Source organism: Dreissena polymorpha, chromosome 4 (genome assembly GCF_020536995.1).
Source record: "Dreissena polymorpha isolate Duluth1 chromosome 4, UMN_Dpol_1.0, whole genome shotgun sequence".
Taxonomy (NCBI): Eukaryota; Metazoa; Mollusca; class Bivalvia; order Myida; family Dreissenidae; genus Dreissena; species Dreissena polymorpha.
The window spans coordinates 64,133,470-64,148,919 of NC_068358.1; the positions used below are offsets into that span (position 1 = coordinate 64,133,470).

Below are 15,450 nucleotides of genomic sequence, written 5' to 3' on the forward strand. Positions count from 1 at the left end.
ATCTACTCACGCCGGGTATGCGAATACTTCGTTTACGGATGGCACTTCACTAACAGAGAACAACAAACGCCACGCGCTAGAGGTAAGTTCCTCTGTTTTATTTCAAGTTATATCCTAAAGATTAGTTTTTAAGACAAGACACATGGTCGAGTTGATAAATGGTGTATCCTTTTGTATTGGGAATACACAATTTCACGGAAGAATGGTACAGTTTTGCCCAAAAAAAAGAAATTCGATCTGAAAACAGCATAAACTGGATGAACAGTAAACATTTTAACAAAATAAAACTACTTAGAATTATTGCAAGAAATTGTTTGCTATTCCAGCATGTAGAGTAATCACTGTGCTTAAAATACTGAAATTTTGATAGCATTCAATGAAATATAAACAAAGATAGTGCATTTTGTAATAGGTGGCATACATAAAGTTGCAGCCACTTTGTTTACCGATAAAGGGCACTTCAGATTACGGAGACTTTCAACAAAGCGGGCACTCTAATAACTGAGTTTTATCTTCTACCTCAAATGCATTTATTTATATTATGGCTATTCATACGAAACATTTTTAAAATATATTTTTCAAAAATCACATCACTATTAATTTATACTATGTTTATTATAATTGCAATTTTCAAATAAGATAATATTTATTATTAAATAAATGTGTACGGATAATGCGGATCAACACAATCGTGTTTAATTTTACTTATAGCAGGGCTCTAGGTAACGGTAGTGAAGGGGTCTTTATGACGCAAATACACATTTGTTCTTCATAAAATCCTATGTCGGTTGTGCTTATTTGAATCGCATCATCAAGACGATACTTATGCGTAGCAACAAAATTAAAAAGAGAATGGTAAAACTCCCTGTATTTTGAGCCCTGCTTATAGGGAGCACTTCCCTTTACGCAACGCTAACGTTTGCTCGAAGTGCGATTCACCTGACCCTAAATCACTGTATTGGTTGAGTTTTAAGAATCACGGTTAAAATTAAATCGTAAAAACTGATTCTGGAAAAAAAGGAATGCGTACATAAAATGTTTAAATGTCATATTATGGAGTCAGTACTTAGTATACCCACACAAACGAAGTTTAGGGTGCTATATTGGATAGAACTTCATATGCAGCATGTGTTGTGTTTATATTAAAACAAAGACGGATATGCATAATTTTTACACCACTATCGTGTGATTAAATCAACCCCGCCCGTTCTTTTATTGCTATTTTCGTTTATTGGCATTGAGCCAAAAAGTTCCAATAGAATTTCGAACCTGCATCGCTGCTGATATTAATCTCTGAGAGGCAGTTTAAGCAGAGTGATTATTCATGACATGCTATCTAATATAAAAGTAAATAGCCTTAGTACCTTCATTTGGACATAAAGATAAATGCTTAAGATCAACCGCTTAGAACGTAATTTAAAATATATGGTCATATAGATTTTACTCATTAGACATATCCAATTTGTTTATCTTTCACATTTATACCAAATCATAATCATATTTCAAAGGGATAAGAACATGCTTCGGTTATTCGTTTTTTATTTGCGTACTAAGTACATACATTTTTATTTATTGCCTGCTTACTTTAACAGTATTCCACAGCGAATTCTGCATTTTTGATTCACAAAAAACGAGTGTGTTATATCTGAAAAAAAGTGTCTAGATGTCCGGAAACGAAGTGCCATTGTTTTTTAGATGATCGGTAAACGAAGTGCAGATGAAAAATGTGCATGCGACTCTTAAAACATTTGAATTTTCTCAAATACATTAGTAAACTAAAATGTAACGTGTTGTAACATTACTGGATATATTGATCTTTTATTTCGAATAGTAAGCACGTTATTGATTTATTTCCAAGTATGTTTATTTTGTTTAAATATGTACTGATCATTCAATTCATGCTGATTATCGATGGACTTTTATCGTTTTTTTTTAATAATTCACCGTTTTTCCGCGAAATTCTTTCTTCGCAATACGAAGTGCTATACCATTAATCACCCAAACAATGTTCTGTGTCTAAAAACCAAATAAACAGAACATAAATACAAAAAAACTGAAGAACTCACCTCTCGCGCGTGGCGTTTGTTGTTCTCTGTAAGTGAAGTGCCATCCGTAAACGAAGTATTCGCATACCCGGCGTGCTACTGCGACTGTACTACGAACGATGCAGATCGGTCACGACTAAGATAGGACATCACCGAACGCACCCATGAATTAGGCGCCAATATATATTGGTATTGATCATTCTTTACAATGTGACCTTCATTCTTCTGTGTACATGTACATGTGTAAGAAGGCCTCCGTTCCTTTTTTTGGCGCCAAATCAAAAATCGAAGATCGACGAAGAGCAGCCGTAATATTTCCACTAGAGCTTGAACATCAACCAAGTGTTGATGGCACGAGAAACCCTAAAAAGGAGGAGAAGGCGAGCGGCACCTAGTTGGTTATTCATACAAAGCCCTAACAACTGAATGACCGAACAAACCGGGAAGTTCTGTTTTTATACTACACCCATCCTCCGAAAATCGTAACTGTTTCGTAACTAAATCGCGAGAATCTTAGCGGCTCGCAACTGACTCGGGGTGAACTCGTGAGAGTCTTGACAAAGTCGTAGCTGATTCGTAGACAGATCACGTGATCACCGATTTCCCGATTGAGTCACGAATTACCTACGATTCCATTACGACGCCCAAGAACGCACTACGACGCTGTTACAAGTCAACTGCGATTAAATTCAGTCTTGGAGGTCCTGGCTAAATTTTAAACACGTTTAAAATCTGGGCACGATTTTTCGGGAGCTCACGACCGGCCCACGACTAGCAACGAATGAGTTAGGACCTTCGCCGATTAAGCTACGAATGTCCCCGACCTCAAAATATTGGAAATCGGGACAAATCGTGGGGAATCGGGTCGTAGTGGAATACCCCTATTAGATTTGGCAATTTATAAGAAAATGCTACCAGACTGGTCCAGCTTTTCATGAGTCTCTTCTTCAGCTGCACAATGTACGTTTTGTGATCCTAGGACATACATGTATATCTAAACCTTGGCCTATTCTTATTAACCCATTTATGCCTAGTGGACTCTCCCATCCTTCTAAATTGGATCAATTTATTTCCAAAGTTATATTTATTTCTATATTTAGAATATTTCTTACAGAAATTCCTTTAAGCAAACATGCGGCGTCTCATCTGGGTCTGCGCTGTTTGCCACGGCCTTTTTTCTAGACGCTAGGCATAAATGGGTTAAAGGTTGTACAACAAATGTAGGTTGCAACTAAATTGGACATAAATGACATGTATGTTCCTAAAGTAAAGAACTTTCAGATCCCATGGAAACGTACAGAGAAACTTAAATAAACTAATTATAATTGTTGCTGTTGCGCTCTTGCTCAAATTCTATCATCATTTAAATTTTGCTCATGATATTTGATACCACTTGTCCCATTTGTGCTTGGTATATGCCTTTATTTTGTATATGATTTTCTAGTAGTATTTCTGGTTTATTGCAGGGAGCTCACATCACGCCTCGAAGGCATTGCAGAACAGGTGAACAAGAACGTGACAGTGTTCCTGGAGGAGCATGGCTTCAAACCCCTGGAGGAATCCCATCAGAGGACCTTAAAGGGGCAGATCAGGAGTCTGGCCAACAAGGAAAGTCCAGTCATTACACTAATGTGTAAGTAACTAAGTTTTCAGTTGTATTGCATGAATATTTAGGTCGAAGAACATGTGAAGTTAAAGAACATTGGTTCTCTTTTTGTAAAACAAATTTATTTAAATTTGTAAAATATGATTTTACATATTATCAGTTGCATTATTGTTTGGCTTCATGTAATCTTAGGGCGGATAATTAAAATAACCAAAATATAAGCCTAATGGGCACAAATCTATTCGAAGTTTTCTGCACAATTATGTACAATACTTTTCAACAATGTCAATAGATCTAGATCTAGATTTCGAGATCATAAAGCTCTAGAATTTGGGATCATTAACTCATTCTCCCCTTAAAATATTGAGTCCTTTAAAGGTCGCTTTATGTTTTTCAGTATTCGACATTGGTTGTATCATTTGCATTATAACTTCACCTAAATGGTAATGGTATTTCTGTCCGCTGTGCTCAGAACGTTTGCCAGGAGCATCAAAATTAATGTCCGTACTAGTGCAAGGAATTAAGCGGCTCCCCTTCCTTCCATTTGTATGTCTCTTTCTTTTTAGCCCCGTTTTCATTTGTCAATTTTAGATTTAATAGATTAACATGCAGTATAACTTGTTATTAACGTAAAATCATTGTGAAAAAACATAGCTAAATGTTATATATTATAATTATGCTGAATGTAAGTACGCGAGGGGAAACAACTCTTAAAGTTTCTAACAATGTACAATGTTTACTATTACGACGAATTGTTCACAAAACAGGTTACCCAAGCCAAATTTCAGGCCTATGTCCTTTTCAGGGTACTGGCATTTTTTGAAGTCTGGCTAATCCCTTCGTACCAACATTGAGTTTGAGAATAGTTTATTGTATTTAGTTTACTTTCATGATTCTGTATTTGTATATGTTTTATATTTCCAGCTAAACGAGTTATCAGCTTTATTCAAACAGCGTTATTCTCCAAGCACACAGAGCCATTGAAACTGCCCGTGGGAATGTCAGTGATGGAAAAAGAACTGTCCCAATTGTGTGGCCAATTTCTTCGGCTCATCTCGCACAATAGAGCAGTTTTCGGACAATATTATTCGGACATTATCGACGAGCTTACTGCGCGAAACAAAGACCTTAATTCAAGTAGTAATGAATGAAAGTCTCGTTATTATATTCTTTAGAAATTAATGCTTGATTTGTTTTAAAATGTCAGTGAATCAATAAATGAAACCAATACAAGTGTATGCGAAGTGAAATGTTTGGGGCCGTGTATTATGGAGATTTTGTGTGTGAAGTAAATTAAGTAATGGAGATGTATTCGATAAGGAAATCGCAGAGATATAAAGAATAGGTGACCATAATGTTTTCGAGCAGTAATAGTCCAAATGACCAATCTTAGGCCACTCATTATATATAGGTTGTACCAGAAACTGTTTCTTATGCATCTGATCTTACTCGAGATCTGGCGAATTAAGGCACTCAAATACAGCGTCTAAAATCCATTTTCACACCATTCTTGACCCACGCCGTCTGTGCTTTACGAAGAGGACGAGTATCACAAATTGTCATCTAAAGCCACAAAACGTGTTGTTTGTTGTGTATATATATATATATATATATATATATAGCGTTCGTATCGTTTGTGAACTATTTACATTTGATATGATGGTAAAAAGCAATTAATGAATGCATGATTCTACACATTTTTTATGTTTCGATAAACAGCTGTTTTGCCGTTTCTCGCTCGGTGTTATGAACCATATGGTTACGTCGGCTGCAATCAATATACACGATGTAAGACACGAAATAAAGTGTAAACAGAAATATCAGGCTACGTTCTTTACGGTATCGTTGTGTTAGCTTGACCACTCAATTTGACTATCTAATTGCATGTTTGTAGAAGTTGTATATATACACATGAGATGACGTTGTTGAATGAAATGTAAGAATGGGTGGAGCTATCGGGTGATATTGCGTCATTTATGCACAGACGCTGAATACTTTGAATACACAGTTAATTCGCTGCATACAAATTAGCGGCCGGTCTCAAAAGTCGTATTAAAAGATAAACAAGTGAAAAGAAGCGTGAAAATAAATAAATTATTTATAAGCTGATCACTGTACACCTTTCTTCGGACGATCGCTCTGAATTAAAGAGTGATAATTATATAATCAATTATATGTCGGTGATGTAACATCATGTTACACCTTTCTGCCGATTATCAATTTAAATTAAAAGATAATAATAAATTAATTTGTTTTTTACTCACAAACTATGCTCACTGAAAGCGGCGTATTGTAATCAAAGGACTACGTTAACAACACGCGCGCGATGCCTTGGTTACAAACTACACAAGCCTAGTAACTCTGTTGCTAGAAGAAAAATCTGGTAAAGCCTCGAACCTGTACATAAAAATAGCAACAATTCAAATTTCTGTACACTGCTAACTGCCTGTGTGATGTGCTCAAACCAATGACCATTGTAAAATAAAAATACCAGAAAAAAGACTTGCTGGGTTTATAACGTTCCATTTTATTTATATTTTCTCTCTGATAGGCGTTTCTTGTTTGATTTAATTATTTTTAATTTGTTTAGCAGTCACATAAACAACCAAGCTATGTAATATGGAATTTTTACACCCATTATTGCTGCTTCTTCCTGTATTTGCGCGATGATTATCTGAGATATTAACTCTATGATTCTACATTCTCAAATCTTTTCTATAAAGAAAGAATGTAGTTGACAATTGTTAATAGTTTTATTTGATCGTGCGTCAAAAAGTTGTAATTCTGTTACTCTTGTATCTTCAATGCAATTGAGTAATTAAATAGTAATTAAATTGAATGCGTTTTAATTCCCTTTTATTATTGTTTAATTTGAGTTACAATGCTATGACGTTAAATTTTATTTACACTTAAATGTATTATGAATATTGCTGGGCCAAGTGTGAGGTTGAGCGCTCTATAACCAGGTTTAAACCCCCAATGCTTTGCATTGACCGTTCCAAGGCGGTGACCCCAGCTTTATTCATATTTTGTGTTTATGTTGGTTTGTATTGTGCTGTATTGTGCTGTTTTGTACTGTTTGGGCAATCGGTCACTTGCCTTAAATAAAGGACCAACTAATTGTTTTTAATGAAAATTCAATACTGCTCCAGCAGCTGGAGTTTCACTTCTTTATATTGCTGTTTTTAGGTTATCCCCCTTTTGACAGCCACTACTATCACAGACAGTATCAAACAAAGAACTGAAGCTGAGTCTGTGTGCACACAGTTCCTTAATAATTTGGTCACAACTCTCAATAGCAGGTTTTCAGAGAACAGTGATGGTTCCATAATCAGCCAGTTCCATAATCATTATGTATTATATTGAAAACTGAATGCTATATTATGATATGTGATTGTTGTCAATAAAATAAATAACACAAATCGATATTATATATTATTATTCGATAACCATTTTTTTTGCGCCGATAAATGAAAACTTGTTGGCTCAATGAAAATTTTGGGTATCGCTAGCCCTGATTCCGAGTATGGGTATACATGTATGTATAATCAATGTTTTAATTTAAGATTCATTACCGAACACTCCTTTCAGATAGACATGATTGATATGCTACAGGCTGATTTGTGAAGCCTCGTGCGCATGTCTATTTAAGTCCTGCTCATCATTAATTACAAGTTTTGTTTGAAAAAAACAACAACAGCATACTGCTATTAAAATAAAAATAATTGCCTGTATGCATTTTTACTGATTTTACATGCGCATGCGCGATACTTTGTTCTTATTATTTAATGTTTTAACCATGTCAAACATGTTGCTCATCACGTGATTTATAATCTTACGTTATAATCATATGAGATGGTAATTATGGTACAATGATATGCAAATGGCTAAAGATTATCAGCGAAGAACTGACGTTATGAAAAACGACGATGGTCGTAAATTGCGCTAACGAGTAATCTGTCAAAACTATAATATGATGCGGTTTTTGATTTGATGTTTCGGTAGCTTCTCAATGCTAGTTAAAGGGCGGTACGTTTACCGAATTAAGTGTTTATATGAAAACATGCAGACAATATTTTGGTGTTCGGCTATGAAATCACAAATAACGAATGCTTCGCGCTATAAAATCCGATTTGATAGCGATGTTCAATTGGAACCTGTAAAATAAATCAATTAGCAGCTAAAAATGAACAATATATTCAATTCCGACATTGCACGAGCTTTAATAGAAAAACGTAATGATTGGTGGTTATTGGAAAATATTAGGTAATTGGTTTTGATTTTTTAGAGAAAAACTAAACATAACTCGACAAGGCGATCTACGGTAGTCCAAGGTATCGCCCTTTAACCCGTTTACGACAGCTCGTCTTATGTAACTTTTTTGGTTTGTTTTAACAAATGACATTTTGTAAGAAAAAAAATGCTTTCGATGAAACATCGTCAACATTGGAAAACAAATGTTTTATTTATGTGACGTTTTTGAACTGTTTGCTAATTTGCACTCGACCGTCGTGGCTATAAATATTGGTGAAATAAACGCGTAGGCAATTAAACGTTACGCCTTTAAAACCCAAGTGACGTATGACGGTTACGTCGGTAATTGAAGTATTAATGCAACAACCATCAGAGGTTATAAGGACTTTTAAGAGAGCAACACTGCATACTAGCGTCACGGTTAAGGGAAATAATATAGGAAGCACAACATCTTAATATCGCCGCAAAACGGATTTAAAAAAATTAAACATGGCACCAAATACTGCTTACACATGGACTTTCCTGGCATTACATTTGTTGCTAATCGGGCACGTGATGCTCATGGAATCCGTGCCGACCAAGAAAACATACCGCGCGGCGGTGTTCGAGCACGCCGTCATCCCACCGCCCATCTGGGCCAAGACGCGACACATGGCGGTGGATCAGATGATGTTCAACCTGCGGATATACGAAGAACAGGCACACATCGCTGGCAAGAAGGTATTCCTTATTTATTATATTCTATATTTCTTGGAGAAGATTTTATGTAAAGGAACACACATACTTACGCTGGATTTTCTTTTGATTGCAACTGATTTCCTCTTGTTGAAGGTACATGTTTCTTCACAAGAATGACCTTTTGAGTTAATGAAGTATATGTGTTAGGTGGGGCTAGTTTCTTTGCTGAGTGGTTACCAGAATCAGTCCGCACAGGCTAATCAGGGACTACACTTTCCGCTTGTATGCTATTTTCTGTTTGAACAAAGTTTATTCTTAGCGAAAATTAATTTTAGGCGGAAAATCTTGTCCCTGATCAGCCTGCGCGGACTGATCTGGGACGACACTACGCACATGCGTTTAGCCCCGTTTTCCAAGAGCGAGGCACATATAATTAGCATCCACGGCTGGGTCCGTATATCCCTGGTTATAATTGTTTTTTTCATGTTTAATATATTAGCCGTTTGGAATTTTTCGTGATGAACATCAGCGTGCTCAAATACTCAAAACCGAATTAAAGGCCAAAAAACATACACTTATACATATACATAAACACTTATATTAATTTCCGCATTTAAAAGAGTGCGATTGCTTAATTACCATTTGATCGGTATTCACTTACAATAAGCGTGTCAAGTTATTATTGTTTGTTCGAGTTTACATGGATTCATTAAATATTTTTACATTTTGTTCAGTCGTCGGGAAGTTAATACATAGGCTAAATAACTGTTTAATATTAAAATGTACGTACTGCATTCTAGCAAACATACTTTGCAATGCAAAACATTCGGTTACGACCATGTACAGCTCGCCAATATTCAGCTGGCACAGACATTGATATGTTTAAATACCGTACGTTACTCAGAATAAATTAAGTTTCATACTGGAAGAGATTAAATCAATTCAAGCATTCCTCATTAAATATATTCTTATAGGGCCCCATTTAACTCGTGTTAAACGGGCTTGAACAAAACCAAAATTAATGCAAAAATAGGAACACTCAATATGTTAAAATATGTAAACAAAAATATTTAATGGAGTTCAATAAATATTCGTTTTTAATAAACGTCAATTGTGTCAGAATTGCAGTAGCTGTTGTTTTTTTGTTCAATCGGAAGAATGAAACGCTTTGTTAGTTGACCTTGTTTCTCGAATGGCTGTACTGTTGCCTCGTTTCTGTGAGCACTTTTAATTGCATCATTAATTTCTCAAAACGGCTGTATCTACGTTATAGGTACATATATTTTACGTTGAGAAAATTGCTACGTCAACATTTTTTGAATGATTAGTTTAAACACGATACAATACACGAATCATCTCGATTTGATAAATGATATTGAATGATTAATCTAGAAGTTGCATTACGCAGCTCAATTAATCCTAATAATCTACTAAACTTTTCACATGAATTTGTACAAAATTCGCGTGACGATCTCATTTAGTGCGTGTCCATAGCTATGTTCTAAGAAATTCATGCAGGTAAGTTGCTATCAGAATGTTTACTCATTGTCGAAATGACAATTTTCCAACAACTCTTCACATATTCAAAATCTTAAAGAAGACTGAACATTGGAGGTGTGGAGGGGTCGGGGGTGTAATAACATGTATAACGGTATAACGTAGAATCATATTGAAAATACATGTCCGTTAAACTTTAAAATGGTTAGATCCCAGATGGGGAAACGTTAACTAACGACAGCAGGAACCATCTAAGAAATACAATCCGTTCGTACTTAGGAAACAGACAGAACATTTAAATTTTTGACATGAAACATTGAGTAAACACAAACTTGTGACCACGTTCTTGTTTTTGTTAAGTCTGCACATTAAATATATATCCATATAGTGTTGACCATTGAACAAGTTTTGTCTATGTTTTCCACTATTTATAATTCTGCGAATTGCTGCGTGATTTTGAATCTAGTCTAGTAGTTTAAATTAACATATATCACAGTCGATAGTTTTGAATGATGTCATGCATTTTATACATAATAAATGCAAAGGCGATCAATTATAACAGATGTATGTCTGTTACAACATTAACAAACTGAATTTAAATTTTAAATCCATAAAATATTCAAGATAAAGTGGAAATGAATTATACTCGCTATTGATAATTAATGACAGTGGCCGTTCAGCCGTCTAAGTAAATCTTTTCTTTGTTTTACTTCTATGTCAAATTATTGTTAAATCTATAATTGAATGTACTATTATAACAATGCTCTGCCTCCTACTTTATGAACAAAAACTGTAACCTATAGAATAATTAATAGTTCAAAAGGCGAAGTTCACAAACTATGACCAGTTGCTAGTCATTTTGAAAAAAGTGAAATCAAAGTACTGATGTAATGTATGTACACATATATCAACTATGTACCTGTTTAAGGGGGTTTGGGTGTACATTGATATGGATGTGCATATAATATAAACATTTTATATATGTAAATGAATTACTAACACGCAACATAAATAATAGATTGTGCACTATCTATGTGCTTGGGAGGGAAACCTGGAAAAATCTAAACATATGATTTTTTTCATAAAGGGGCTAAGTGAATGATGTAAATGGAAACGTTTACATTAAAACAAATTTCTATTCTAGGGAGTTGATATAATAGTGTTCCCGGAGGATGGTCTGTACGGGCTTCACCTGAGGACCCGGATGTTCATCTACTGGTACCTGGAGCCCATCCCTGACCCAGTATACGTCAAGGACTGGGTACCCTGCGACGAGCCCATGCGCTTCCCGCAAGCCGACGTTCAAGTCTTCCTAAGTTGCCTAGCAAAGAGAAATAAGATGTACGTCGTGGCGAATATGGGTGACATCAAGAAATGCCTGGCAGGGGTCGATCCAAACTGCAACCTAAAAGACGGCGTCTATATGTTCAACACCAACGTGGCGTATGACCGCCATGGTAAGTTCATCGCCAGGTACCACAAGCAACACCTCTTCTTGGAACCGCAGTTCAATGCTCCGGTCAACCCAGAATACATCTTCTTCGACACGGAGTTTGGTCGATTCGGAATGATGGTGGGCAACGACGTTCTGTTTCACGATCCTGGACTTGAATTAATCCGCCACCATGGCGTGACGGATATTGCAATTCCAACCTCCTGGCCTGATAACTTGCCATATTACTCGGCCATTGGTTACATGTCATCCTTTGCAATTGGCCACTCGGTAAACATGCTGGTGGCGAACCTACACGACGTGCATCCCGGATCGAGTCTTCACGGAAGTGGAATATTTACGCCGGCCGGGGCGCAGACATATATGCGCGATCCGTTTACTTTACGAGGTCACCTTCTGATTGCTGACGTTCCTATCAACGTGCGTAAGATTCCAAATCTAGCGTGCGATGTAGGTCTCACGCAGTTTGGACCAGCGGAGATGAAAGCGCTCATGCATCCGGAATTCAAGACCACAGTCCTGAAAGACTGGTTCGATTTTGTTTTAGTGAAGGGAACAGCCGGCGCTGTGACCATCTGCCAGAATGGCTTTTGCTGCTTCCTACAATACGATAAAGCGAAAACGTACGACGTGTTTGCATTCGGCGTGTTCCACGGAATACACAAATCGTATGGTCAGATGTACGAGCAGATATGCCTGCTTACCAAATGCAGGGATTATAACGCCCAGTCGTGCGGCTACCCCGTTCTTCATTCCTCTACGAAGTTCAAGTCGTTCCGTATCACAGGCAACTTTACCACTCCATTTATACATCCACAGATTGTAGTGGCCGATCCAAAACTTAATCTGGGACTGCCCGCTCCTGGGAGTTTCCTGTACGGTCCCGGCGGCCTTCAGGGCACTTCCGTTGAGCGACCCCTGCTCCATGCCGCACTTATTGGCCGCCTTTATCATAAGGATTGCATTAACTGTATTGGCGTCTAATATGATGCTTTCAGCGCTTTGATTGAAATAAAATGGGAACAATTCTTTCCGTTGCGTCATTAAATGTTTTAAGAGTTAATTACAATACTACTATTCTTACCACTACTATTACTACTGCTCGATTGGTGATTGTCGGCTCAGGTACTTCTTAATATCCCGGGTACTCGAAAGAAAATTACAAAGAACCCGGTGTACGGAAAATATACTAAAAAGTACACTAGAGCATGGCGGTTTGCATTTAAGTATATTTTCCGAAACCGGGGAACATTTTAGTATACTTATGAGTACCCGGGTTATTTTAAGTAGTACCTGAGCCGACAACGCCCATTAGTGCTACCACAACTACTTCTACAACAACGACTACTTCAACAACAACAACTACTACTACCACCACTACAACTACTATAATTACTATTATTACTGCCACTACTACTTCTACTACTGCTACTACTACTTTTTCTACTCCTCCTCCTCCTACTGCTACGACTACTAATACTACTTCTTCTTTACTTCTTCTACTACTACTACTACTACTACTACTACTACTACTACTACTACTACTACTACTACTACTACTACTACTACTACTACTACCACTACTACTACTACTTTCTCTCCTACTACTGCTACTACTACTACTACTACTTCTACTACTAGTACTACTATTACTACTACTACTGCTACTGCTACTACCTACTACTACTACTACTACTACTACTATTACTACTACTACTACTACTACTACTATAAATACTAACTGCTACAACTACTAATACAACTACTCCTACTACTACTACTACTACTACGACTACTCTTCTTCTACTACTACTACTACTACTACTACTACTACTACTACTACTACTACTACTACTACTACTACTACTACTACTACTACGACTACTACTACTACTACTACTACTTCTTCTACAACAACAACTACTACTACTACTACTACTACTACTACTACTACTACTACTACTACTACTACTACTACTACTACTACTACTACTACTACTACTACTACTACCACTGAACTTTTCTTATTACAATTACTACTTCACAAACAACCACCCGTATTGCTGCTGCTGTTATTACTGACGGCGATTTTTTTCATTCTGCTGCAATGGGTGATGAAAAAGTCGATTAAACGCTATTTAATTGTTTCAAAGTTGTAATAACTCAGAACTCGTTGGTGGGTAACTCACAACTGACTTTATTAATACATTCACTCAGATATATCAGGGTGCAGAATCAACGGGGTTAGCTTTACACACGGGCTGGAATAAATGACAACACACCGTTAAGAACTTTATTTTTGCAATTATCGCAAGTTGTTGAAATGGGTTTGCAAAAATCTTCAGTGCATAAAATAATAAAGCTTTTCTTGCAGTTTGTGCCGATATCTTAAGATTTAAGAAAACATTTTTGTTACGTCTGAAATCGGTGCCATAATTTCACGTTGCGTGCAGCATAAGCGTGTATATAAATGTTGTACACATTGAATTTTTGGTTAAGAACACAGGCTTATTAAATTAAATAATGTTGACATGTGTGTTCACATTGCCATAAGCCGCATTAAACCTGTCTTTTATTTACTAGTTGAAACTCGTCTTAAAACTGTTTTACAAGTTATTTGAAACAAGTAATATCTTTAAAAAGATATACGGCGTTGATGTTGTAATGTTTGCGACCAGTGAAAGGAGATGGAATGAAGCGACCATGTATTTTAATGAAGGTAGAGAGTGATAATAAGATGATATATTTTACTGTATTAACAAATAAGAAATGAAGAACAAGAAGAGGTGAAATTGTATGTTTTATTGTCAATAAGTATTCTAATGACTAGGTTTTCATAATTAAACGAGTAATACATTAGTTTCAATAGGAAAAGAAAACATATTCGCGACTGAAATACTATGAACATAATGTTGGAATGAAATAAAAGATAATGTGTTATAATGTGTAAAGATGTTAGTAGAATTCAAACATAAAAGACTCAATATTGCAAGCATCATAGTGATATACATTTTTTGCAGAAAGACAGAACTTTATATATAAAATGAACAAAACAAAGTACAACGAAACATATTTACAATAATAAAACACAAATATGGATTAGAATAAATCAAAGACAGATATATTTCCAACACCTATATATTTCCTTAGTATCGGGGGCTACCGCCCCCAAACACCCGCTTTGTCGATAGTGGTAAACAACTGCGTACCGGTAAAGTGCAATTTTAGCCTGTTTTTGTAGTGTTTAGTGTGACCGCTACGGCATGTAAACAATAGCTTCTTTTAATTGTAGAGACATGTGATTAATGCTATACTGCTTCGTAAACTAAGGAGAAACGTTTCGATGTAATGTTTAGAGGATGTTTTGTATCATGAGAGTTTTTAATTTATTGTAATTTACAATATATTCATGTTTCAGTTAAATTAATATGCATCCAATGTTTACGGTGATTTTTGTATTATTAGCCAATGCACAATGCGGATTTATTCATTTGGGACCTATCATGAATGAAGGTCATCTATGGTCAAAAGTGACGTTAAACAGCAATGCCGAAAAAGCACCACTTACCGGTGTGTTTACATCCATTTACATCCATTTGAGAACCCCGTAACGTCACATGATTCTGCACCTTGAAAAACCGCAATACAAATATATCATGACTGCATGCTTTAACAAGACAATACGAGTTGTGTCCCTTACAGTGCAATACATTACAAAAGCGAAGTTTTCCGATTATTTAACTCAATTCTAGTTTCGTTTCCAATTTATCTATTTTTAGATCCTGGGTTTTCCAATAATCATTTTCTGAAAATGAAGCAAACAAAGCTCGAAACGACATGGGTGTTTAGGATGGAAGTAAATTAATTGAACAGAATGGACGTTATTAAGATGTGCTCTAGAATGTGTTTGATCTGGA

The 15,450-nt window shown here is 36.1% G+C and overlaps 2 protein-coding genes across 6 annotated transcripts in view; both read left to right on the top strand.

The window, feature by feature from the left end:
• Nucleotides 1–4,884, top strand: part of LOC127876281 (T-complex protein 11-like protein 1) — a 44,857-nt gene extending 39,973 nt beyond the window's left edge. For all 5 annotated transcript variants that reach the window (XM_052421397.1, XM_052421398.1, XM_052421399.1 and 2 more), the window contains exons 9-10: nt 3,512–3,678; nt 4,576–4,884. In XM_052421397.1, coding sequence (XP_052277357.1) covers nt 3,512–3,678; nt 4,576–4,802 — 394 coding nt within the window. In that variant the 3' untranslated portion in view covers nt 4,803–4,884. The remainder of the gene's footprint in view (nt 1–3,511; nt 3,679–4,575) is intronic.
• A 3,312-nt stretch (nt 4,885–8,196) lies between these two features.
• Nucleotides 8,197–12,564, top strand: LOC127876282 (pantetheinase-like). Its single transcript, XM_052421402.1, has 2 exons — nt 8,197–8,625; nt 11,225–12,564. Exons 1-2 carry the CDS (start codon nt 8,395–8,397, stop codon nt 12,515–12,517), a joined length of 1,524 nt encoding a protein of 507 aa, XP_052277362.1. The 5' UTR covers nt 8,197–8,394; the 3' UTR covers nt 12,518–12,564.
• The last annotated feature ends 2,886 nt before the right edge of the window (nt 12,565–15,450 follow it).

What these genes read in the sequence shown, in the direction of transcription:
- LOC127876282 (XM_052421402.1), top strand. Translation starts at nt 8,395, where the DNA reads ATGGCACCAAATACTGCTTACACATGGACTTTCCTGGCATTACATTTG. An exon ending in CACACATCGCTGGCAAGAAG is followed by an intron (nt 8,626 to 11,224) that starts GTATTCCTTATT and finishes TTTCTATTCTAG; the next exon opens with GGAGTTGATATAATAGTGTT.